At 40.4% G+C, this 25,091-nt stretch overlaps 5 protein-coding genes across 8 annotated transcripts; 4 read left to right on the top strand and 1 right to left on the bottom strand.

Moving 5' to 3' along the window:
- The first annotated feature begins 1,206 nt into the window (after positions 1–1,206).
- On the top strand, positions 1,207–6,437 carry LOC119560809 (sideroflexin-1-3). 3 transcript variants are annotated; one of them, XM_037874445.1, is made up of 7 exons: positions 1,207–1,221; positions 2,060–2,229; positions 2,289–2,438; positions 2,543–2,660; positions 2,714–2,875; positions 5,745–5,872; positions 5,941–6,437. In XM_037874445.1, exons 2-7 carry the CDS (start codon positions 2,067–2,069, stop codon positions 6,183–6,185), a joined length of 966 nt encoding a protein of 321 aa, XP_037730373.1. In that variant the 5' UTR covers positions 1,207–1,221; positions 2,060–2,066; the 3' UTR covers positions 6,186–6,437. The 3 variants fall into 3 exon arrangements, with proteins under 3 accessions (XP_037730373.1, XP_037730372.1, XP_037730370.1); XM_037874444.1 differs by lacking the exon at positions 1,207–1,221 and adding an exon at positions 1,427–1,565; XM_037874442.1 differs by lacking the exon at positions 1,207–1,221 and having other exon boundaries at positions 1,498–2,229.
- A 119-nt stretch (positions 6,438–6,556) lies between these two features.
- Positions 6,557–12,366, top strand: LOC119560056 (contactin). 2 transcript variants are annotated; one of them, XM_037873363.1, is made up of 8 exons: positions 6,557–6,767; positions 7,105–8,057; positions 8,111–9,796; positions 10,292–10,458; positions 10,524–11,396; positions 11,450–11,618; positions 11,679–11,812; positions 11,870–12,366. In XM_037873363.1, exons 2-8 carry the CDS (start codon positions 7,196–7,198, stop codon positions 12,161–12,163), a joined length of 4,185 nt encoding a protein of 1,394 aa, XP_037729291.1. In that variant the 5' UTR covers positions 6,557–6,767; positions 7,105–7,195; the 3' UTR covers positions 12,164–12,366. The 2 variants fall into 2 exon arrangements, with proteins under 2 accessions (XP_037729291.1, XP_037729290.1); XM_037873362.1 differs by having other exon boundaries at positions 6,557–6,846.
- Positions 12,367–14,048: 1,682 nt separating this feature from the next.
- LOC119560840 (protein Tube) lies at positions 14,049–15,977 on the top strand. Its single transcript, XM_037874491.1, has 2 exons — positions 14,049–14,634; positions 14,689–15,977. Exons 1-2 carry the CDS (start codon positions 14,181–14,183, stop codon positions 15,594–15,596), a joined length of 1,362 nt encoding a protein of 453 aa, XP_037730419.1. The 5' UTR covers positions 14,049–14,180; the 3' UTR covers positions 15,597–15,977.
- A 1,484-nt stretch (positions 15,978–17,461) lies between these two features.
- Positions 17,462–18,929, top strand: LOC119560836 (E3 ubiquitin-protein ligase TM129). Its single transcript, XM_037874486.1, has 2 exons — positions 17,462–18,185; positions 18,240–18,929. Exons 1-2 carry the CDS (start codon positions 17,553–17,555, stop codon positions 18,825–18,827), a joined length of 1,221 nt encoding a protein of 406 aa, XP_037730414.1. The 5' UTR covers positions 17,462–17,552; the 3' UTR covers positions 18,828–18,929.
- A 43-nt stretch (positions 18,930–18,972) lies between these two features.
- LOC119560837 lies at positions 18,973–23,744 on the bottom strand. Its single transcript, XM_037874487.1, has 2 exons — positions 23,304–23,744; positions 18,973–19,452 (listed from the first exon to the last, which is right to left on the bottom strand). Exons 1-2 carry the CDS (start codon positions 23,502–23,504, stop codon positions 19,309–19,311), a joined length of 345 nt encoding a protein of 114 aa, XP_037730415.1. The 5' UTR covers positions 23,505–23,744; the 3' UTR covers positions 18,973–19,308.
- Between the last annotated feature and the right edge of the window lie 1,347 nt (positions 23,745–25,091).

Here is a 25,091-nt window from a genome sequence, read left to right as displayed (position 1 = left end):
CTTTTCAATAAGTACTGAATGGGTAAAGAAATGTATTGTATCATTCAAACGGCATTGAAATTACCTTTCCATTGATGCCTATAGTTTACAAGAAGTAAATTCAAGTTATGAGTATACTTAACTTTTATTTTGTCAAAATACATATGCCGACCACTGTATTTACTGAGGCGGTTAGTAGTGGCATACAAATTACTGCTGATAGTCATTTTAATAATGTTTTGATGGCAAAAAATACTGCCATATTTATAAAAAAATGAGTGAGGGCTTAATTTAGTTCTCACAATCAATATCTACAAGTAGATTTAGTCAACAAGCTTTTGAAAGTTATTTTATTTTCCAGAGAAACAGAGCGGGAAATATACAGCCAATTTTTTTTCAGTTAATAAAGAAAAAGTACCGTAGCCAAAATAGTTCTGTCTTTTGTGACACACCACCGGTTCAACCATTAAGCCTTGTTCAAGGCAAATGCAGTTTGGAGAGCTTGGGAGAACGTAATGCAATACGTTATAGACTGGCTACTATACTTCCGAAATGTCTTAACGTACAAATATTTTGCAACTGTCGGGAGAGTGTAGCACCTGACTCCTCGAAATTTTTAGAAATAAACAAAAATGAAGGCGATATTAAATTAATGAACCCTTCGAAGGCCCTGCTTGAAGTAGCAATGCTTCATGCTGATATATTTAAAAATGAAATTAACAGATTCCCCAATCAAATAAATATACTTAGATATATTATTAATATATGTGTTGAAGAAAGTAATAAAAGATCATACTGGTTCGGCTCAACAAGCCCATGCGCAACTCATAGAAAAGAAATCCTTAAACTTTTTCTGGTATCTTTGCTGAAAGATCATTATAAAAGGTACTCTTGTAAGTGTATTGCCACCTGGGACATTTATGCCCAACGGCCCAAGCATATCAAACTCTCTTAATTTTTACTTTTACACTTTTACTGCGCTTTCTCCCAATCCAACTACAATTTTGAAAGCCTTGGTATGCAATCCTTTTTTCATAGTCGCCTTCGCACACTGTCCTAGTGCCTTCCAGAGTACCGGGTAAAATCACCAAAAAAAAAAGACTGATACAAATTTTAAATGTCAGTTTTGGCAAATGAGACTATGCTTTGATTTAGCCATCATTTTAATTGCTTAAAAAATAAATTTTTATAACTTTTGTATATTACGTATGAATGCAACTTCCAAAATTTTCCGTAACATACGTAAGTATATTGACCACTGACAGAAGCGATCAAAAAAGCGCAGAGTAGTGTTTACCTCCACAATCGGAATTTTTAATGCTTGAACAGAGCAGACCACCTGGCAAGCCCAGCTGTTAAATACCGCGCATCCACTAAAGCTCTCTCCCACGCTCTTTTCCAGCCTTCCCGCACGTAGCTTTCGGCACAATAACCGTTACGCATACACATTTGCCGCGTGGAGAGAGGGGAAAGCTTTCTGGAGCTTCAACCGGTGTCGCTGTCTTCCGCTCATTCGTCCATTCACTGCCAAAGTGGTAGCAACGGTGCGGGTGAAAGTTGCTTCGGCTGGAAATACATTCTAAACGGTTCGTCTGTGTGCGCTGCTACCTGTTCTTTTGTCTGCTGTGTGCGCTCCCTCCGATAAGACTCGTAGATTGCCAATATTTTATCATCTTCGCAGACCAATTATATAACCCTCGGTAGCCTTGAGTGCATTATCACGAAAGACATAGTTATCGACCATTGACACCGAATTTCAAAAATCCTCCCTATGTACTCAGCGGTATATGCGTAGTGTTTTCTTGTATACGCCTACATATACATACATAAGTACATATGCGCAAAGAAGCGTTGTCGGGTGAAACTTGTTTACCAGCGATAACGCGTCGCTGTTAGGTCACCAGCATCGGGCTGATAAGAGCTATTTTCTGAGGCGGGCCGGAAAACGCTACTTACGAAACATACAACACCGCTTTGTGACCAATTCACCGTAGACGATAGATTTGGTGGCACCGGACTTTTTGTGACCCGTTCCATTCCTTACTGATAAGATACATTTGCAAACCATATACTCATTCAGCCCAACCATGAGCCCTCTCCCCCGAGTCAACATCGACGAGCCAAAATATGATCAGAACTCATATTTGGGCAGAGCCAAGCACTTCTTTCTGCTTACCAACCCGATCAACGTGCTGGCCTCCTCCTCCAAACTGGAGGAGGCCCGCCAGATCGTACTAAAGTACCGCGCCGGTAAGGAAGATCCACTGACCAGTCTTCAAGCTCCCTAATGTTACTTAAATTACTTTAAGGTAAGGATGTGCCCGAGTGCAAGAGCATCGACGACGTGTGGCGAGCCAAATACCTGTACGATTCGGCTTTCCATCCGGAAACGGGCGAGAAGCAGATAGTCATCGGGCGCATGGCGGCGCAGATGCCCATGAACACAATCATTACCGGGGGTGAGTACGAGTGGCGATTTTGGAACTTAATTGGCTCCATTTGAACTATCCGCTGCCGCGCTGCTAAATAACTCGAACACAATAATAGCGCAATCATTTTCCAGGCATGATGGCCTTCTACAAGAGCACAGCCGCCGTTGTCTTCTGGCAGTGGTGTAATCAGACGTTCAACGCTATTGTTAACTACACGAACCGCTCGGGCACCTCGCCCATTAGCCAGCCGTAGGTACCGATTCGTAGAGGCATTCGCATTACTAAGTTTATCCCCCGACTAGGCAACTGCTCGCCTCTTACTGCCTGGCGACCGGCGGAGCCCTGGCCACGGCCCTGTCCCTAAATCGGGCGGTGAGGAACATGAATCCGCTCGTTGGCCGACTGGTCCCCCTGGTGGCAGTGGGCGCGGCCAACTGCATCAACATACCCTGCATGCGGATGCAGTAAGTAGACTGGACTTTTACATAGAAGCCTATAGTTCCTTTACACACATTTTTCTGGAAGAACTTCTCAAAATTATTAGCCTGTTGTGGTTTTCTATGCAAACTCTTGATAATGTCGCTATGATATTATCACCAGTTTAATCATACCATTCCACTCCACATATGATGGTCTGGTTGAACTCACTGATTAAGGACCATTAACATTTTTAGTTTGGTACCATTTAATTTTTTAGTTAAAAGCTGTTTTTTTTCCTATTTATAATTTAACAAAATATTTATGTTCCCGTTACCTTGTCAGAGATGCCAACCTAACGGAGCATTTGGAACATTTGGCCGATTTAATTTTATAAATTGGTGCTATTGACCATTTTCCTCATATATCGGCATTCGTGAAGAGTAAAAGTATAGTATCTATTGAATACACAATGTACAATTACTATCTAAAAAAATCTTTTACAAAGAAGGAAGGTAGCCTCGGCAACCGAACTTGTTCTTTTATATAAATGGTCCGATTTCAACAATTAATTTTGGCAAGTAGATGGGTATTTATATTAAGAACAAAATCCATTTTGAAAATTTACAAATTATGGGCGTTAGAGTGGGAGTGGCACTCCGATGAAAGAAACTTGCGCTGCGCAGGAAGCCGAAGAATCCCAACATTCTGGCTCTTATAGTATCCGAGATCTCATCGTTTATACGGACAATCGGACATGACTAGATCGACACGGGTAGTGGTAGTGATCCAGAATATATATACTTCATGGGTCGGAAACGTTTTCCTTTACCTGTTACATACTTTCGGACGAATCTAATATACAGTACAGTACATACTAATACAGAGCTGTCCGATTTTTAGAAAACTAAACTAATTATACAAATTTTAGATAATGTTCTATTTCAATTTACTACCGTGCATGTTTACCGAAAACGAAATATAACGGTGTATGTATTATTTTAATTAATTATCCGATCGTTCCTATGGCAGCTATATGTTAAAGTCTTCTGATTTGATTTAAATTGTACTCGAATTCTGAAATATTAAAAGAATGATATTCCCAAGAGTGGAAGTTAATATGTCAAAAAAAAAACAAAGTTATAAATTTTAACATTTAAAAAAAAAATTTTTTGATCATTCTTTTGGAAACTATAGGATATAGTTCTCCGATCCGTCTCGTTCCGACTTATATACTACCTGCAAAGAAAAGACTTTTGGGAAGGTTTCATCCCGGTAGCTTCAAAACCTAGAGACTAGTTTGCGTAGAAACGGACAGACGGACATGACAAGATCGATTCGTCTAGTGATGCCAATCAAGAATATATATGAATATGAACTGATATCAATATACACTCAGAAAGGGTATAAAGAAGCAGTTGCTCATCAAAGCATTGGCAAAGGGGCATTTTAAATCTTGACTTTAATTTGGTGATATCATTTTTATGAAAAAAAAAATTTCAGAACAACACTTTCTTGGTGTCTTATTTATGCTTTATTTTTAACAACTTATAAAAAGTTAAAAATGTTCTTTAAAATGTTTTGAAGTAGAATGAATGAATGAAGTATATTTAATTTTACGTTTTCTTAAGAAATAATAACATAGTAACGGATTACCATGGAAACAGGTCTTGATTTTACCAGAAATGGTACCTGAAAAGTTAAAAAGACCTTTTTAGCATGTAACAGCAAAAAGACGAAGCTGGGACTTTCGAAATATCAATGAAAATGTTCAAAAAATGTTTAAAGAACGTTCAAAAATAGTATTAAATAAAATATTTACTGTAAGACGATTCGATACCGTGGTTTTGAGACTCCATCTAGCCAAAAATATCGTATTTTTTGTCAACTTTAATGTTTTATTTATATCGAATAATAGAAAAGGTTAAAGGTTAATTAATTTATATTTATATCTTATATAAAACTTAGGGAATACGTTTTATTTTACTCCTTACTCGTACAGTAGAATAGTATATTGTATTCGTCGGAATCTATGTAACAGATAGAAGGAACACTTCAGCCTGGCAGCCTGGCCGCTGGCAAGTTGTGATATTGAATATTTCGGTACGTTAGATCATGGGAAACCCTTTCTACTTTTTAGAAAACCTTTCTACTTCTTAGAAAATTTTTACACTTAGAAAAGATTTATACTTTTTTAGGGTTATTGTCATATTAGGGTTAGGGTATTAATTTTTAATTAATTTTGATTTTAGTTCATGGTAACCATTTTAAGGATTTTTTCTAAAATGACAAATTTTTTAAAATTAAGGGCGAGTCCTAAATCGTACAGAAAACTATACAAAATTGTCCATAAAAATAGGAAATCGGTGGCTGTCTAATGCCTTGCAAAATTTACTTTCACAATCATCTAAATAGATTAAGCTTGAGCCCTCGAGAAATTCAATTTTGTATACCAATTTGAATTTTTGAACCATTTCTTGCAATAACAAAAACATAACGGCAGAACACGTTAAAAATTACCCAAAAATGTATTTGTAAATTTTATTTTAAATAACATATTTTTCAATGGTTATCGGTCCCGTTAAAAACCGATGTTTGCTCACATTGATTGAGATTTCCATTCAGATAAGCGTATTGAAATTTGAATTGGAACTATTGTGGGCCAAAAGTGACGCCACAAGAATTTTCACGAGCTAGAACCGCTTGGACCCTTTTAAGTATTTATAACACTTTCCTTGCATACAGTTTTTTGCTTATAACCATTTCTTAAGCAACAATTTTGGGAGGTGGATGCGTCTTCAAATGGGGTTTTCTTTTGATAAACAATGTGTGTTGTGGGGCATTAGGAAATATTTCTTTTCAAGATGAGATCTAAATGTAACTGTTCGGCTAATTTAATCTACTTGTCTTTTTTAGGGAGCTGCGAAACGGAGTGGTACTACTGGATGAGAGCAACAACGAGATGGGAATTTCCCAGAAGGCGGCCGTTGTGGGAATCTCAACCGTTATCCTAAGTCGAATTGCCATGGCCATCCCGGGAATGAGTAAGGCCTCCCCAGGGTATACCGAAACATTATGATAGTTTGATTCACCTTCCTTCTATGTATTTCAGCTCTGACCCCTGTTCTGATGAATGTCCTCGAGAGGAGGGGATTCCTGGCCAAATACCCGCGATCCAACGCCCCCATTCAAACGCTCTTCTGCGGCTTCGTGCTGATTTTCGCCACGCCTCTCGGATGCGCCTTCTTCAAACAGCGCGCTGGCATTAAGGTGGACTCTCTAGAATCGGAAGTGCGCGACAGCATTAAAAAGAAGCGTCCGGATCTGGATACCGTCTGGTTCAACAAGGGACTCTGAGCCCCTGTGCACTTTACGAGCTTAACGAAGACAATATTGCTTGATTCAGCTGCCTATTTATTTACTCACCTTGCATTTATTAGCAGTTTGTCTGTTGAGTTTTGTTTGAAATACTCATGATGTTATTCCTGACCGCACATTATTACCGATCACCATATCTCGGGACGGTGGTGATCAAATTAGGTTGCAGCGTATCTGGTAGTGATTGTGTAAAAGTGAAAGAAACCAAAAATAAATGCTGTTAACTGTTGATTTTGAACTGTGTTTTCAACTGGACAGAGTAGTGCCCAATTCCGGGCGAATGGCAGTTGGCATCGGGTCATCGACTATCGTTATCGCGCCCGTGCAACGTCGCGACCAATCGAGGCTTGGTCATACCTAACTTGTTCGACTCAGCTTGGGCTCGGTTTTTGTTTTTATTTAATTAAACTATAATTTAAATATGTAGCTTAAATTGCATCCTTAATTTAGAATTGTTTGGACGAAACCGCGTGTACCTGTAAACACAATTTTGCAAGCCGAAGCACAACCGTTCCCGTGAATTCAAACATTTGATTTCTGTGGCAAGGCGACGTAATTAAGGTGTGGTTAAGCAGGCATCTGCCTAAGCGAAACACCAATTAAGCTTCCTCTGGGCGTTAAGATTGGACCAACATCTTTGGTAATTGGCAACTTTATATCGCAAAGCGACAACAACTACGTAATACATGAAGCTTTACACAACTTGTTTCGGTGTTATATTCTCATCGCGGCTTACGACCACGCCTAAGTCACACACACACACAGGTGTGCCGACACCCAACGGATTACTATTTCAAACTACATGATTGACCATAAAACGCAAGATTTGTTTACTTTAAATTTGTTTATGCCATTATTTGTGCAAAACAAACAAGAATATTTCTATTTCTATTTTCAGAAACAATCGTGTACAACAGCAAGATGTGCCTTTAGTTCACTGTGTGACGACATCTAAACCTGAGTCCACTCCATTTAAAACAAACCCGAGTATGTTCTCAAAAAGCATCCTCATCGGCGGCTTTCTAGTGCTCCACATAGTTGGCCTTGCCGCGCCCCAGATACTCGGAGACCTGCCTACTGTCCAAACGGATCCGGGGCAACCAGGGCAGCAGCCACAGAGTTATCAGCCCACCTACAATAAAGACTACTCGCCGAGGTACAATCCCTTGTATACTGGGCAGCAGCAGAGCCCGGAGTCGAGCCAGTTTGACAATACCCTGCTCGAAGGACAGAGCCCCGGTACCTATAAGGGGTACTACGATGGCAGAGGGGGAGCTGGAGGACTTGGTGGCAACGTAGTCGGGCCTGGAAATAACATGGGCGCGCTCGGACCGCAGTACGATCCATTTAACCGAAACAGCATTGGCGCGGCGGGAGTCAGTTATCGCGACGCCTACAATGATGAAGATAACTTCTGTCCGGAGCACTGGGTCTCGTTTAGGCAGACATGCTATCGCTTCATTCGTTCGCCAAAGCGCAATTGGGCTGAGGCGAAGAAGATCTGCAAGGCCTACAATGCCGATTTGATAAACGTGGACAACGTAGAGAAGCATTCATTTATACTCAAGAATCTCATACTGCAAAATCAACGGCAGAACCGATTCTTTATCTCTGCCCGACAGACAGGCCCCGTAAATTGGGTAAACGACGACAACACCCAGCTTGTACAGATCGAGGACTCCTTTTCCATGGACGAGCACGTGCCGCTGGAAAACGAGGATCTGCACGATAATCGTTTCCTTGTTCAAAACGATCTAAACAACCGAAATCTTAACAATCCGAACCAGTTCTACAACTCGCTGCCGGGCAGTGTTAATCAGCGGAATCAAAATAACTTACGCGGCTTTATTGGCACGTTCCGATCACTTAAAATTGTACTTTTCTAATATTTTTGTCGCCCGCAGGTCCCAACCAGCCGTACGGAGACAACGGATATGTGCGCGATCGCGTTGTCTACGCTTTCTCGAAAAAAAGGGATCGCTGGATGTTTATGCCAGCGTACGAAATTGAGCTGAATCTCTTCATCTGCGAGTCAAAGGTACTCTACAGTCCAGACAATGTTAACATAAAGTTAGATGACAAGCGCCCTTACCACTATGGACTTGATATTAACGACATGGAACGTATTCCACGGGGTCCATACTTCGTAAAGCAGCCAAACGACACGACTTTTGATGTGAACAAGAATCGTTTGATCAACGATGTAACTCTTAGCTGTTTGGCCGGTGGTTTTCCAACCCCCTCGTACTACTGGTACCGCGAGGTATACGTAGATGACACTCTTGAGTACCAGAAAATCGATCCACTGGCGCAGGATCGGTATACAATTTCTGGAGGTAACTTAATTATCTACGATCCTAAACAAGCATTAGACCAAGGCGCGTATCACTGCGTAGCAGAAAACAAATTTGGACGCATTCGTTCCGAAAGCGCTCATCTAAACTTCGGTTTCATCATGGAGTTTAACCTAAAACGCTCTGCGGAGACGAGCGAGATGAACTGGGGCAAATCGATATTCTGTGACCCACCGCAGCACTATCCCGACGTGCGATATTACTGGGCTCGCGACTATTTCCCCAACTTCGTGGAGGAGGACCAGCGTGTATTCGTCTCCCGTGATGGCGCCCTGTATTTCTCCTTTATAGAAACCGTAGACCGAGCTAACTACTCGTGCACTGTTCAGACCCTTGTGTCGGACACCGGACGCAACGGACCTTTTTTCCCGCTGCGCGTGACTCCCAACAGCAATTACCAGGCACTCATATTCGCCAACACTTTCCCCAAAGTCTTTCCGGAGGCGCCAGTGGCAGGTGACGAGATCCGGCTGGAGTGCATGGCCTTCGGTTACCCCATCCCATCGTATAATTGGACTCGACAAGGCCTACCTCTCCAACGCAATGCTTACACTATCAATTATGGACGCGTGTTAATCATCCAAAATGCCACCACTAACGACAACGGCGAGTACTCCTGCACGATTACCAATCCCCGCAAGACGCTGATGAAAAGCATCTATATCAACATCCAAATGCGCCCACAGTTTACTATTCCTCTCAAAGATATGATAAAGGACTATAACAGCGACGTGACTTTTATATGCGAGGCTTTTGCAATTCCGGACGCAAACTACACTTGGTACAAAAATGCCGAACGTCTTGACCCCACAACTATTAATCGTGACCGATACATTATCCAAGACAATGTGCTTACCATTAAGTTCCTCGAAAAGGATAAGGACGAAGCCATGTACCAATGCGGAGCCCAAAATCAACTGAAGACCTCGTTCTCTTCAGCGCAGCTCCGAGTGCTGTCTATGAAACCGTCTTTTAAAAAGCATCCGCTCGAATCTGAGATCTATGCTGTTTACAATGGGAACACTACAATTGTCTGCGACCCGGAAGCTGCTCCACGCCCAAAATTCCAATGGAAAAAAGACGGCCAGCTGTTAGGCTCGGGAGGCCACCGACGCATCCTGCCCAGCGGCACACTAACCATTGCACCCACATCACGCGATGACGAGGGCGTTTATACATGCATTGCATCTAACCAAGCCGGCACCGATGAGTCCCACGCCCGAGTTATTGTTCTACGTAAGATGTTATTAATTTAAAAATGTAGCTTAACGTATTGATATATCGCATAAGTTAAAAAAAAGAAATGCCATTTTTTTGTTCTGAAAAAAAAAATAATGCTTAAGTGTAGTTATACCAGTTACTCGTTGGAAAATATGTTAAACCGTTTAAAACAGACTACATTGGAAAAGGTTAGTCAGTCAATAACGTCTAGATATGATTTTGCAATTTAAATGGTGCTAATATTTTATTGAACAACAAATAAGTTAGCTGAGTAAGGGGAATATAATAGTCTTTTTTTGTAGTCTGTTTTTTGTTAAGTGTAAATGGCTTTTTGTTCTGATTATCAATACCCAATACCCATCTCGGAAACAGCCGATGGGCTGCATGCATATCTCATCACCCTTGCACTGACATTAGCTGAGTAACGGGTACCTTATAGTCGGGAACTATAGCGTTATTTTTGTATATTTTTAAATATTTTCTTCAACTAATGAATTCAATTACTTGCAGAGGAAATCCGATTTATCGAGTCTCCTCCACAACGTATTGTTTCCAAGGAACATGACTTAATCTACTTGCGTTGCGAGGCCGCCTTTGATGAGCTACTGGACATAGCTTATGTTTGGAAGCACAACGGCGAAATCCTAAAAAACAACCACGATGGCACCGGTAGAATTGTAAGCTGATTTTTACCAAATCCGTATTTACCGACAATATATGTAACGCAATATCCGCATTTCAGATTGTAGACTGGAACAGATTAACAGTGCATAACACCACCATGCGAGATGCCGGCGACTACGAGTGCGTGGTCAAGTCGGCGGTCAACGAGATAAGTAGTAAGACCAGTGTGTCGATAGAAGGTGCACCTGGCGCACCAGGCGGCGTTCAAGTCATACAGATCAGTAAGACGAAGGCCATTATTGAGTGGGTGGATGGAGCTAACAACGGTCGCCCAATCCGCTACTACAATATCCTAGGCCGCACCAACTGGAATCGCACCTGGGTTAATGTGTCAACCAATGTCCAGGCGCGGGAGGTGGATCGCTACACATCGCGCCAGCAAGCTGAGGTGGTCAATCTTACGCCGTGGTCGGCCTACGAGTTTAGTGTAACCGCCGTAAACGATCTGGGAATTGGTACGCCGTCAGCCCCATCGCCAATATACAGCACGTATGAGGATAAGCCTTATATAGCACCGAAGAATGTGGGTGGCGGGGGTGGAAAGATTGGCGACCTTACGATTACCTGGGACCCGCTGTTGCCGCAAGAGCAGCATAGCCACGGTATACATTACAAAGTGTTTTGGAAGCTTAAGGGAGCCATCGAATGGGCATCCGACGAGATTAAAAAGCAGGATCATATGGGCGTAGCTGTCGTTAACATTCCGCTGAACAACTACTATACACAGTACGAGGTCAAGGTGCAGGCCATTAACAGTATTGGCAAAGGACCGGAGAGTGAAGTTGCTGTCATTCACTCCGCCGAGGACATGCCACAGGTGGCTCCCCAGAAGCCCTTTGCGCTTGCCTTTAATTCAACATGCTTTAATGTCACGTGGCAACCGATTGATATGTCCCGTGAAAACATTCGAGGCAAACTTATTGGACACAGAGTAAGGCTGCTGTTTTAAATATTTTTGAATTCTTATAAACTTGTTCGGTTTAGCTTAAGTACTGGAAAACTACGCACCAGGAAGAAGATTCAGTTTACTACCTGTCACGTACCACAAGAAATTGGGCACTGATCGTTGGACTGCAGCCAGACACCTACTACTTTGTGAAGGTAATGGCATACAATGCTGCAGGAGAAGGACCCGAAAGCGAACGTTTTGAAGGTGGGTTAAGACATGTACAAAAATATAAACACCATATATTTTCCTATAAATGATTTTTAGAACGCACATATCGAAAGGCCCCACAAAAGCCACCGTCTTCAGTTCATGTATATGGAATAAATCCGTCCACTGTGCGAGTTGTATGGCGCTACGTTTCCCCGTCGCAGGACGAAGAACCAATCGAGGGTTACAAGGTACGCCGCCAGGCTTAGCGGCCAAAAAACTCATTATTGACGTATCAATATTTATAGGTTCGCATTTGGGAAACGGATCAGAACATGATCACAGCCAATAATACCATCGTGCCAATTGGACAGAAACTTGAGTCCTACATCAACACCCTTACGCCCGGAAAGAGCTACAATATGCGAGTCCTCGCGTACAGCAATGGAGGAGACGGTCGCATGTCCAGTCCCACTCTGCGCTTCCAAATGGGCAAGACGACTCGAAATGCTGCAAACACCCGACATGGCCACAACATTAACACGGCACTTATTTTAAGCACATTACTACTTATAACAACTTTTTTCTACACAAGCCACTGAATGCAGCACAAATCAGGATGCGTAAATTAGTAAGTAAGAATAAAACTATACTAAGAAGTGACCTTATATGAGAGTAAGTAGTACAGCGATAAAAAACTAAAGCATTCCATTCGTGCTCCTTTGTAAGCTCCTTACTTTATGTAAAAACATACCGTCCATTTTAAAGACTTTTTAAAAACAAATAAATTTGTATCTTTCCAAAAGTGTATCTCATTTATATGGCTTTCCGTGCTCAGGGGAAAAATAGTTGAAACCAGGGTTCGAAAATAATAATTATTTTTATACCCGTTACTCGTAGAGTAAAAGGCTATACTAGAAAGTGTGTAACAGGTAGAAGGAAGCGTTTCCGACTCCATAAAGTATATATATTCTTGATCGGGACCACTAGCCGAGTCGATCTAGCCATGTCCGTCAGTCCGTATGAACGCTATGATCTCGGAAACTATAAAAGCTGCAATACTGGAATTAGGCGTGCAGATTCTAGAGATTCCTGCGCAGCGCAAGTTTGTTTCGTCAGTGTGCCACGCCCACAAACCGCACATTCCAGAAAAAGTACCAGATTTCGATAGCCGCCGCGCAATGATTAAGTAATTTTGGCTGAAGCGAGTTGTAGGGGTTTTGCCTGTCTCTTTCTAGCACTTTTATTTTCTAAAGGAACGAAAGAAAAAGTCGCTGAAGCGTAAACCCCCTTCGTGTGAAGAGCGTATTATACAAGCTGTGGAGGGAAGCCCAGTACTGTGGAACTTAATCCACAAGAAGCACTCGATGTTGTCCTTAAAGCCTAGTACTCACATCGACGAAAACCGCGAGCTAACCATAGGAGTGAGCGAGAGGCAAAGGCTAAGGCTTTTCGTCGGGTCTGTTTTTCAGCGCGGTACTCAGATGAGCTAAGGAAATACCAGTAAAAATACCAGATTTCGCGAGTGAATTTTCGATGAACGCCGTTAGCCGCGTCCCAAAGAATAAGAAATTTAATCTTTGGCGGTGTTCGTGCAGAAGCGGTGATGAATTTAAAAATTAAAAATCCACAGATTCACTAGAGAATCCCAGTGGGAAGGAAAATGGGACATCGCTCGATCTCCGACGAGCTCTCCATTGAGGACTACACCACCACCAGCTACTTGACAGCTAAAGCGGAGATGGAGGACGCGCCGGCTTCTATGGGGCCAACCATATACCACGTGGACAAATTGTAAGCACTTTTTGAACCCCCTCCCCCCCTCGTGGACAATCGTGGATTTTTAACTAATTCGCTAAACATTTTTATTTTTTTATACACCAGCAGATTCGTCTTCTTTACATTTCTCCAATTGCTTTGTTTGCTGTTTGTCAACAAGTCCAGCTGATTGACAGCAAGACCATGGTAGATGCATTGCGGGTGAGCTCTTAAAACTTCGGTCACACTGAAAGAAAGGAATTTTTGACTAGTGAGCTGTTTTTCGATCTGAACACTAGTACTACTGGGTGTTGAGTACTACAAAATATTACATTATGTATAGTACTTATTTAATGGAATGTAAACTCGTCATGTTTTTTCTTCAACAACATCGATGTTTTTCCCCCCTGTCATCGATGTCTTTTCTCGGTCTATTCAAGTATTCTGTGCTTATATTCTATTGGGGGAATCTAAAACCATTAAAATCGTATTTTTCGGGACATGCCTTTGTATGTAATAGGGATTGCAGAAGGTCTCTAGAAAATCTAGAGAAAGTTGGATGGCAATTAGATGGACTGCAACTATTCGTTAAATGTCGCAAGGTTGATAAGCTCTATTATTCTAATGGATGTGTTTAGTGGAATTGGGCTATAAGCCCAGTTTCAGGAACATCCCCAATATTACAAGAAAAATAAAGTATCATTTTAGAGCTCAACAAGGTCATACTGCACACTGCGGTATCAGTAAAAGCCAAGACTATATGCAAACATGTTTTTATAACGCACATCTTGAAAATTGAACTCTTGACCCGCCCAAGCCACACGCACTCCCACAAATAGAACTGGTAGTTAGGTGAGCACCATGGCCAAGGCGAACGGCTGGAATGGCTGCGAAATGGGCGTGCAGGTAAACGGGAGCAGTTCTTCGAAGTACTCCCGCGGCACGGAGCTGCGACGCGTTGAGGACAAAGATATCTACCGGCTGGCCAAAATTCTGGACGAGAACGCTTGCTGGCGCAAGCTTATGTCGATCATACCCAAGAGTATAGATGTGCAGGCTTGCAGCGCCGCCGGATGTCTGAACTTTCCGGTGGCCATCAAAAAAGGATTTAAGTATACTGCGCAGGACGTGTTCCAGATTGACGAGGCCGCGAACCGACTGTCGCCGGACCAGAGCAAGTCCCAGATGATGATCGACGAGTGGAAGACCTCGGGCAAGCTCAACGAACGTCCCACAGTAGGGGTGCTGCTCCAACTGCTGGTGCAGGCTGAGCTCTTCAGTGCTGCGGACTTTGTGGCAGAGGACTTCCTAAATGGTAATTCAGACTTTATTTTCCTTAAACGAAAACTGTATTTTCTGACTGCCTTAGAATCCAAACCTGCGCGCCCGGTGGACGGTCCCGGAGCTATCATTAGCCTGGAGCTGTTGGATGAGGACATGGATGTGGACAACGACGGCCTGAGTCCCAGCTTCCAACCAAGTACTACAGCTCTTGAGGCGGTTGCTCAGGGCAGTGTTGGCCTAAACCTGGACATTTTTGATAAGAACATGGTGGCTCGGGACAAGAGTGTGCCGCAGCCATTTGGGGATACCCCTCCTGTAGCTCCGCCTCGACGCCCTCCAAGAGCCGCTGCAATCCCTGGCTCCGCTGCCCCAACCAGCACTGGATCCTCGACGTTGACCACTCCGAACTTACCCAATCTGACAATTCTCAATCCCAGCGAACAAATACAGGAACCGGTGCTGCAGCCGCGCCCGCAAAACATCCCCAATCTGTCCATACTCATGGCTAGCTCTAATGACTCAACCACAACATTTTTGGATAACCCACGGAACCCAGCTAGCTCCACTTTACCGCCAAACATACCACGAATCACCCTTTTAATTGACAATTCAGCAGAAATAAGTCCTCGCACAACTCATGGTCCAGAGAAAGCTGCTAAATCTACAACGCCGCCAGCGAACTTAAACAATTTACCAATGATAAGCGCTTTGAATATAACAAATGACAATGGGGAGACCTCGTGCCCAGACAGCAGCAGCACCACCAGCAGTTTAAGCAACGATGATGATGGAGAAGGGGATGGAGAGTACGCGGATGCCTCTTTGCCCAACCTAAGCAACTCAGAGCAGCATAACTCCAACAATGACTCCAGCCTGACAACGGTCACTGGCACCAGCGGTGATAACAGCTTCGAGCTGACCAACGACTCCAGCTCGACTTCAAATGACGACTACGCTTGCAATATTCCAAACCTAAGTGAACTGCAACAGTAGATAAAATCTACGTCCGTCACGAAGTATAATTTCCATGACCGAGACATTCCCTTTGCCACCTAAGCTTAAGTTATGTTTGTCTAATCCACATACATGTATTTTTTTATTTGTCGATTTCGGCATTAGATGTGGACCTAATTAAATGATGCCTAATGTGTAAGGGCCTACTAGAATCTAAGATTCAGGGCAAGCTTTCGAATTACTGTTGTTTCGTTGTCCATATCACGAGTACACAGTGCATGACATGTATCCGTTTCGAGAAAGCCATAAAAATGTAACCAAATAACAAATTCTACAACATTTTGTATAACTTACAAAATACTCTTTAATTTTATAGTATATACATACTTAAACAATAAATAGTTTTCATGGACTGCGTTATTTATGTGTAGATCCCTATGGTAAAAACAACTACAAATAGCTGCAGAACTGGAAATCTGCTGCACTCCGATGAACTAAAGGACATGCATTGGTTTAGCAGAAAACAAGGTATAACTAAAAAATTAGAAAATTCGAGTCAGGATTTACCAGCCCAAATCATAAGACCTAAAGTTATGAAAAAAATTATCCTAAATCGTGTTATCGTCGGAGGTACTCTAAAATACATTTTTTGAAAAATCAGCTCCAAATAATTCCAAATCAGGGTACTTTAAAAATAGCAACGTTTTGACTTGAAGGTTGACCTACGGTTGATTTGTTATAATCTTGAAAAAGTTTTGATTGGCAGCACATTCTTTGCAACAGAGGATAGAATATCCAGAAAATGAGACACTATACACTATTTTCCCTCGAATGCAGCGGTCGGCACGGAATGCAATGACATTTTTTCTATTATTTGTGTGAGCAACTTGCAATTGCAAATTTCACTTAACAAATGTGAAAAATTTGACGGCAGCATCATAGCAAGGCCTTTTCGAGGAAAAATGTCAAGTATTGAAATTGAAAACTTTTACTAAACCAACCATAGATCTGTTGATTTGCCACCGATTTTTGCAAACTCGGTCTTAACATTTGGAGGACACACTTATTTTGAATCACTTGCTCAAACTAATTTATACAATTTTTGTATGCTAGTAAAACTCAAATAAAAACTAGCTATTACGAAAAAGGCTAGTAAATTTAAATTTTGTTAACATCTTTAGCAAATAACATCGGTAATTGGAGGTAAATCTTTTTACTTCCAGGTACTGTCAATTGACAATCAGTTGGATAATTGGATTCTGAGGTGTCAGCTCTTTAACACGATAACCCAAAAAAAAATTGTTTTTCTCATGTTTGATTCTTTGGAAAATTGTTTGAGTACCATCAGTGTTTAAAGGGAGTCCAAATTAGTCTATAAAACGCAATTTTAAAGCGGAACTTTTTTTTGTTATAAGCTGGTGTAATCTTTCTTATCAAAGTAAAACGATCAAGAAAATACTTTTTTTGCAAAAGTTAAAATTTACCCGGTTTTGAGGGCAACCACAAAATAGTTAATCAAATATTAATTCAAATTTTGATGATGCAGTTAGGAACAATAAACATCAAGAAATTTGATAAAAATATTTTAAAACAACTAATTATCATGCTGGCGAACTTAAATCCGTCCGCCAAATGCGAAAAGTTTCCGTAAGAATTTTTCTAAAGTTAACAGAGTTAGAATAGAGGGAAATTTAGTCCGTACGGTTCTTTCTAAAGTGATTCTGGGAACAGGGTAATTTGAATCCGATTAAATATTTCGGAAGTGAAAACTGGATCACAGGCATTCTTTGGAAAAAGATTATCCCATTTCTGACTGGGAACACATGATTTCGAAATTTGATAAGTAGCCAATCGAATGGTTCCAAGTCATCGATGCTTGCGGGTGCACTAAACTATCGATAAGACTATTAATCGGTGGACTGTGTAGCTGAATAACAACAAACGGGCAAATCTTTTGTTGTTTTGTTTTGTCAAAAATCCAAAATTATTCGCAACATGGACGAGTCGGAACTATTGTTTAATCTCTTCTACTTTCTGCTGTGCATGGTCATCATCTACCCCCCCGAGGAGTTTCAGCGCCTGGGCTTCACCATTGAGCAGTTGTTCGCTCGGTTTCTTGGCGAGGAGTATCTGGACTTTGTGGGCTACCACCTGCGACGCACATCGCTAAACCTCTTCGTGCACTCCTGCCTGCCGTTCTCCTACTTTCTTATCCACAGACTGAAGTTCTCCGTCTTCGCCACGCAGGAGCCTCTGGAAGACTCTGATCTCGATCCAGATTTCCCGATGCCCCAGGAAGCGGTGGCCTTCAAAACGCTTACGTGGAAGACCGCCCAGCGGTTCAGTGTACTGGCTGTTCTGGCCGTGCCCGCTCTCATCTTTAACTGGCATCAGCAGAACTGGCGCCGGCACCCGATCAGCAAGGCCCTCTCCAAGTACTCCAACTCGCCAGGCAGCTATAGTGCAGTTGCAAGCGACATTGGCATCGAGTTCCGGCGACCGGAAATTTACAAAAAGAAGTTAAACTCTATAAGCACTGTGATTGCCACCCAGAACTGGATAATCAAAACCACCATGTACAATGTCCACTTTGCTCATCAGAGCAATACGTCGCTCAGCGTAGCTAAGGTCAGTTAAGGGCGATTCCCTAATCGGTGTCGCTAAAATATTTTTTGTTTGCAGGCGGAGACCTACAACATACCCCATCACGACCAGAACGACACTCTGCAGATGATAAGCATCATTGTGCAACCGATGAGACAGGGTGTGAGCGACTTCCACATACGAATTAATGCCTTAGAGTTTAGGAACCTGGAGGACCGTGTGCGGCGGCCCATAGCCATTCCCTCCAACATCCAGTTCCACCGAAATGTGATCGATCGCTTTGTGGACGTGTTCAAGACGCAAGTTGCTCTAAATCCCATATTTCCGGCGGACGCCACTACGGATAAGTGTTTTGCCTGCATGCTAAACGAACCAAACACCAAGATCCAAAAACAATGCGCGGACTTGGATCGGGATGGTGCTCCCCTTGCAGAAGGGGCGTGCTGCTCTAACTGCTACTGCCGCCCCATGTGGTGCGTGGAATGCCTGGCCCGGTGGTTCGCCGCTCGCCAAACCGACGTGGATCGCGAGGTGTGGTTGGAGCAGAAGTGCACCTGCCCCATGTGCCGGGCCAAGTTTTGTGTGCTGGATGTCAGCTATATCAGACCCACAGCCGACCCGAGAGCCACTCAGTATTACAGACCCGAAGATGTGGCTGATACGTGATTTCCGACTGTTAAATTTACAATTAAACGACTCTTAAATCGAACCTGGTTCTTTATTGGTCTGATTTAAATATAATAACTTTCATTACAATAAGCTTAAAAATATGCATATTAATTAGTGCAATTATCACGTTTTAATACTTTAACAATCTAAGCAAGCAAAAATGCAGTTTATAATAATTTTACTTAAGTATAATTCATCTACGCAAAGAGAGAGTAAGTGATTATGTGCGAAAAATGCCTTACTGAACACCTAATCAAGATAAAATGAATCAAGCTACGAGAAGTGTAACTTGTCTTCCCTGAGCTGCATAGCCCACCCGTAGTGCAATAAGTCCTCTGTCTTTCCCCTTTTCTTTCTCTTTCTTATCTTTTCAATCTGATAAAATAAAGCGTCATGCTATACTTATATACATGATAAATGTGTTCATTATAAAGGAAATACCCAGAAAATATAGCCGTCGGCTTGACAATGCCATTATTTATAAATTCGTTTCATAAAAACTTTTATAGCTCTGCACTTGGTCACGTTGACTTCTCGCTTGGGTAGCTGGCGTCGTTATCAATCCTGTCGTTGCAGGGGCTGCAGCCTTGGAACATCCGTTGGGCGGACTTCGACATGAGACCTAAAAGAAAAGATTTTAGGATAGTTAGAGTCTGTCATAAGAAAACTGTTCATTTATAACAAATGGGAACTCAAAGTGGTTACCCGTTACTCAGATAACCAATTCAACTTATAACTGATGGTTTTATATACACATTTTTTGCCATGCCGAAAAATATAGACAAATTGAGTAAAGAAACAAGAAAGGAAGCTAGCTTCGGCTTGCCGAAGTTTCTATACCCTTGCTATACACTGGTCGGCATAAGTATTTTGACAAAACAAAAGATTCTTGTAAACTTTGGCATCAATGGAAAGGTAATTTAAATGCCGTTTGAATGATACAATACTTTTCTTAACCCATTCAGTACTTATTAAAAAGGACTTATTTGTGTAAAAATCTATTTTTTAAACTTTTTTCCTCGTCTTGGAAACTTACATTTTTTTATGCAAAAAGTTTCTCCAAACGTTTCTACGCAAACTAGTCTCTCAGTTTTAAAGTTATCGGGCTGAAACTTTTCCAAAAGTCTTATTTCTTTTGCAGGTAGTATATAAGTCGGAACCAGTCGGATCGGACAACTATATCTTATAGCTCCCATAGGAATAATCGGAAGAAAAAATTAAAAATAGTATTTCTTTGGTGTTTTTTTAAATATAACCTCCTACACTTGGAAATTACATTTTATAATTAGTTCTGAATTTAAAATATAATTTTATCAAAATCGGACGACTATATCATATAGCTACCATAGGAACGATCGGAAAATTGGTGGGAAAATAATATGAAACAAATCAAGCTTCAATGTTTTTTGACATATTATCTTATACCATTGGGAATATCATTTTTTGTGTTTTAAAATTAATGATTATAACTGCAAGGGTATGCAAACTTCGGCTTGCCAAAGCTAACTTCATTTCTTGTTTGGAATGTGGTTGAAAGAAACAGCTCTATAATTTTAGACAACTATATAATTATAATATAATTTTTTCCACATTTTACATTGTTTTTTTTTTTTTTTAATTTGAGTAGTAACACCAAAATTAGTATCGTTACCCAACTGTTCCTTTTTTGAAGGAATATAGTACCACATTTAAATCGTACCAAACTATTTATTTTTCTCCATGTGTTTTGTTGTTTTTCTTAACATAAAATTCTAAATTGTAGAGTGTAAATTGTCAAATCTATTGATTTTCATCAAACAAAACAATTCTTCAGTAGCCTAATGGTTAGAGTGCTCGACTTTGATGATTGCATCCCCGGCTTAATCCCCAGCGCAGACAGAAAAGTAAGTTTCAGATTAGGAAGTTTAACTTATTGTGGTAAGGTAAGTGTCTATAAATAAACTACTTTTTTTTGTTATTACCTATATTTTTATAAGTTATGTCAGATTTAACTATTAATTAGTTGCCTTTAAATAATTTTTATGTGTGTATCTACATGCCGAGAATATTACATATCACACCTTAATCTTAAAAGTTGTTTGTTGCTTGTTGCAGTCGCGTTACTCCAGTAAAAATAAACCATTTTAAAAGATAACTGTTTTTTGGTCGGTTCGGTCTTAGAAAGAAAATTCAAAATTAAGCTCTGAAAAAACAGGCAAGTTTGGGGGCAATGTACGCATTACGTACTACGTAAGACTTAATACAAATATGAAAGAAATTTCTATGACATGGATAATACTTGGATCTTTCACACAACTCTGCTGTTTTGGTGTTGAGGCTGCTTTTGTTTTCGTTTTACATTTTTATATGTTCCGATAAAGGCCTTTAAAAAACAAACTCAAACAAAAAAGGGGTCTTGGTGTTAAAGTTGTACAGCTATTTCAAAATTATACGACACTTTTTATTAATTTATTGTTATTTTTCGCTAACATCTTTAACTCAACAATGTTTTCAGCCAAAATCATTTGAAACGCAAAAAAAAAAAATCAGCTTATAATCTAATCTTATCCTCACTTGAGTTGTCCTTACATATAAATCTTTGCAAAATTTCTCATTTAAGGGCAAAGTACACAAATAATTATTTTTTGTTACTGCCCTCTCAAAACCTTAATCTTTTTAAAATGTGGTTCCGTTTAAATATAATAGACTTATTTACAAGAGTCTTTCGTTACAGGTGCTTTCTGATATGTTCATAGTCTAATGTGGCAATGAAGAAAAGTAGGGGAGTGTAGGGTATAGTTACAAACAATTCGTTTTTTGAATGCCACTTTTCAAAAAAATTGATATTTTTCAAACGTTTAAAAGCAGAAAGTTGCTGACATCTACAGCTCATATTACTCAAAAAGTTTGATAAAGTTTGATAAAATTCCAGCGGAGTTAAATACTACAGTTTCTAGCGTAAGCCCATAATTTTTTCACTTTTGAAAGTTGTAGGGTAAGGTAAAATGCCTGCTTCAGTTCTGGGCTTAAATTGAACCAGTTAGGTTATTCAAATTCTAGTTCACAAAAATCAACAAAAAACTATTGTTTTTTTAGTAATCGCCCGCAAAAAAAAACTTAAAGCACCAAGAACAGTTGCTTAATACTTGTATAAAGCACTGTGGACGCCAGTCCACGTAGTGACGAAGCGCACCAGGAGAGTGTGCGAAGGCGACCACTATATATACACGAAAAAATGAACATCTACAGTGATGTTCCGATCGTAACGAGGGATACACGAATCGAAAGGTATCGCAAAAACTAAAAGGATAGCATAACAAGATTAAAAAAATCAATTGGTTTGGGAGAAGGGGCGTTAAAAGTGAAATTAGATCTGTTGGGGCCGTAGGAATAAATGCTCAAGTTTATTAGTCAAGATGTACTCTTACTCAAAATACAATCCGATGCTTCGTTTAAGTTATACGCAAAACAACATTTTGGGAAACTTTTTAAAATGAACATTTTATGTGGGTTGACAGTTTGTTTTAAAACGTTGTTTGAAGGTCCTTGAAATTTAAGATGATGTTAAACAGCTAAATATAACTAAATATACCACTTTTGGAACAACTCGCTAGTTTGGCGGGAAAACAGCTATAAATAGCTAAATATCGTAAGCCCGTAACTTGTGGACTACTATATGCTATATGTCGTTGGAAAGGTATTTTGAAATACTGTGTACGCCTTCCTAAAATGATTTGTGTAAATTTATGGAAGGAACTTATTTAGTCGAATGTAAAATAATTTTTCTTCACAAAATTTGATATCAGAAGTTTTGTATGTTGAAGGTGCGATAGTCACGGCCCTTTACCTCGTTAAGAGGTGTTTTTGTTTGATTTATCAGACTTGGTTTACCACAAATCTTTGCTCTGGCACTACTGAAATTGAATAGGTTTTTAATTTTTGCCCACCTTTTCAGTCAAAGTAATCTCAAGAACAAATAACGCGAACTCTTAACAACATAAATGTAAATACATCACGCCACGATAAGAGAAATCTATTACAATTTTTTGAAATTTAATCTTATTTTGTTCATAGCCTAAGGTTTTAATGAAGAAATTCTTTTTTTTTTATTTAAAAAACTAATTTTAAAAAATAAACAAAAATTAAAATAAGGGAGTGCCTAGACTGTCATATACTCGTTACTCAGCTAACTCATTTAACTCATTAAGTAATTGTTTGATATACACCACTTTTGGCAAGCCGATAGATATTGACAAATCAAGCAAGATAAAAATTGCACTTAAACTTAGTGATTTATGGGCTTTAGAGTGGGTATTGGCTTCACATGCAGACGGTTCGCGACGGAATTCCTTTTGTTGTTAACCTACACATTAACCTAACCATCAGTGCATATTACCAGTCGCTGATATTTACAATGTGCATTACTCGCATTATAGGCTTTATAAAATTCACCGAAACGATATTTAAAATGCGCAATAGGCGCAAGGGCCGCACCTTTTCGTTGTCCTTTGGAGATCCCAATCCGGCAGCGAAGAGCTTGCCGTCGACCGTGTCCCGCTTCTTGCTCTTCGAACGGAAGCGTCCGGATCGGGAGATTGAGATGTTGCGCCACTGGTGATTGTAATCGCACCGTTTTTCCTCCTCGCTAAGAACACTGTCCAAATAGTGGATCGTTGGCTCGTGGGCGGCTGTCATCGCGGCAGAGGTGCTGTGGCAAATCAATTGGGTTCGGCTGCGACCTCTGTTTTTTTCAACTGTTGCTGCTGGTGTTTACGATATTGCTGTTGATAACGGCTAACACAAGATAGCCGAACTCGCACTTCTACTGACTCAGATGGCTTTTGTTGTGATTGCGTTCGTGGCGATCAGAGTCCGAGATGCGGATTCAAACCGGCACTCGTAGTTCCCGTGGAGCGTTTGGTGTGCGACTGCTGCCAAGTTCCCGACGCTGCTGCTACCAACCAATCTAACCAATCTATTCAACGCCGGCGTTGACGACGCACAGTGGCGCACAGTGACCAAAAAACTTAACAAAACCTTGAGCTACTACTACGACAGTAAATTTATTCATTAAAAACATGTCACGCAGCATTAAGTTTTTAATGTAGCCCTCATTCAGGTAAAATGTTTTAGAAGCTTGTAGCTGCCGTTTATCTTTCAACTCAAATTTTGCTCTGAGTCTATATTTCAACGTTTTTTGGGTCCGAATTATATTAAAAAAATTTCGCTGACTTTTACTAAGGTGTATTTAAAAGTTTCAGACATAACTAAAAGATATTAATTACTCAATAGTTGTTAAAAAATGTAAAAAAAATTGGAATATCAGCCCATATTATTATAAACAAGAAAAAACGCTATATTCGAAGGCCTTGACTATTAGATACCCTTTACTCAGCTATAGAGAGTGCGAGAAGGATGGAGATATGCTTGCTAGTGGCTATCGGCACCTACATATAACACCAGCTAGCTAGACCAAAAAGTATGTTTGTCGGTTTGCTTTATTTTTTGTGTAACAGTCCTGGGATAGTTTTTGTCGTATTAAACCGATTGAGCTGAACAATATTTGCTTTGCAACTTTTGGAAGACGGAAAAAATGCTAAAATATGGCTATAAATCGAAAGGCCATAATTTTCTAAATGTTTCCCTTTCGGCACGCATAATCATAGTACGTTTTTTGCTTATATATGCATATGCAGAGGGTTGTCATTATCCTATTATGTGATCCTTTCGGCTCCCTGGCCACTCAAAGCTTTATACCGTCCTATGAGCCATGCATTTTTGCATGGTTAGAGTCCATTAGAACGTCATAAAAGGCTCTTAACGATAAAATCGGATTCAGGGCACCCAATCACAACTGTAAGTATACAACTGACCCTGATCCTGAAAATAAAATATTCTTTTTCGCAGAGATAAAGGTATTTATTTTTTTTATTTTTATATATACCCACTTTTGGTGTAATTTAAGGTACTAAATCGATATTATGCTACTAATTTAGCATTACACCAAATCGGTTAAGTTTTATCGAAAAAATTATTAAAAACACAAGCGTGCCAAGACTTTTGTCCAGCTAAATCTGCCTATTTTTTTGGTTTTTTAATTTAAAAAATGTAGTTTTAAGGGATAATGTATTGAAACAAAATTAATTTGATTTTTAAAAATTCCCCTTATCCAAAAAAATGTTGTTGAATTTTATAACACATTTATAAAGGTAGAAAAGCGCACTTGAAGTTCAAGATGCTAGGTGTGCGAACACTTAGTTCGGCACTGTAGCTGCCAAAGAA

Source organism: Drosophila subpulchrella, unplaced genomic scaffold (genome assembly GCF_014743375.2).
Source record: "Drosophila subpulchrella strain 33 F10 #4 breed RU33 unplaced genomic scaffold, RU_Dsub_v1.1 Primary Assembly Seq354, whole genome shotgun sequence".
Classification (NCBI taxonomy): domain Eukaryota; kingdom Metazoa; phylum Arthropoda; class Insecta; order Diptera; family Drosophilidae; genus Drosophila; species Drosophila subpulchrella.
Note: the sequence above shows the minus strand (reverse complement) of the source record. Positions and strands in the feature narration are given on the sequence as shown.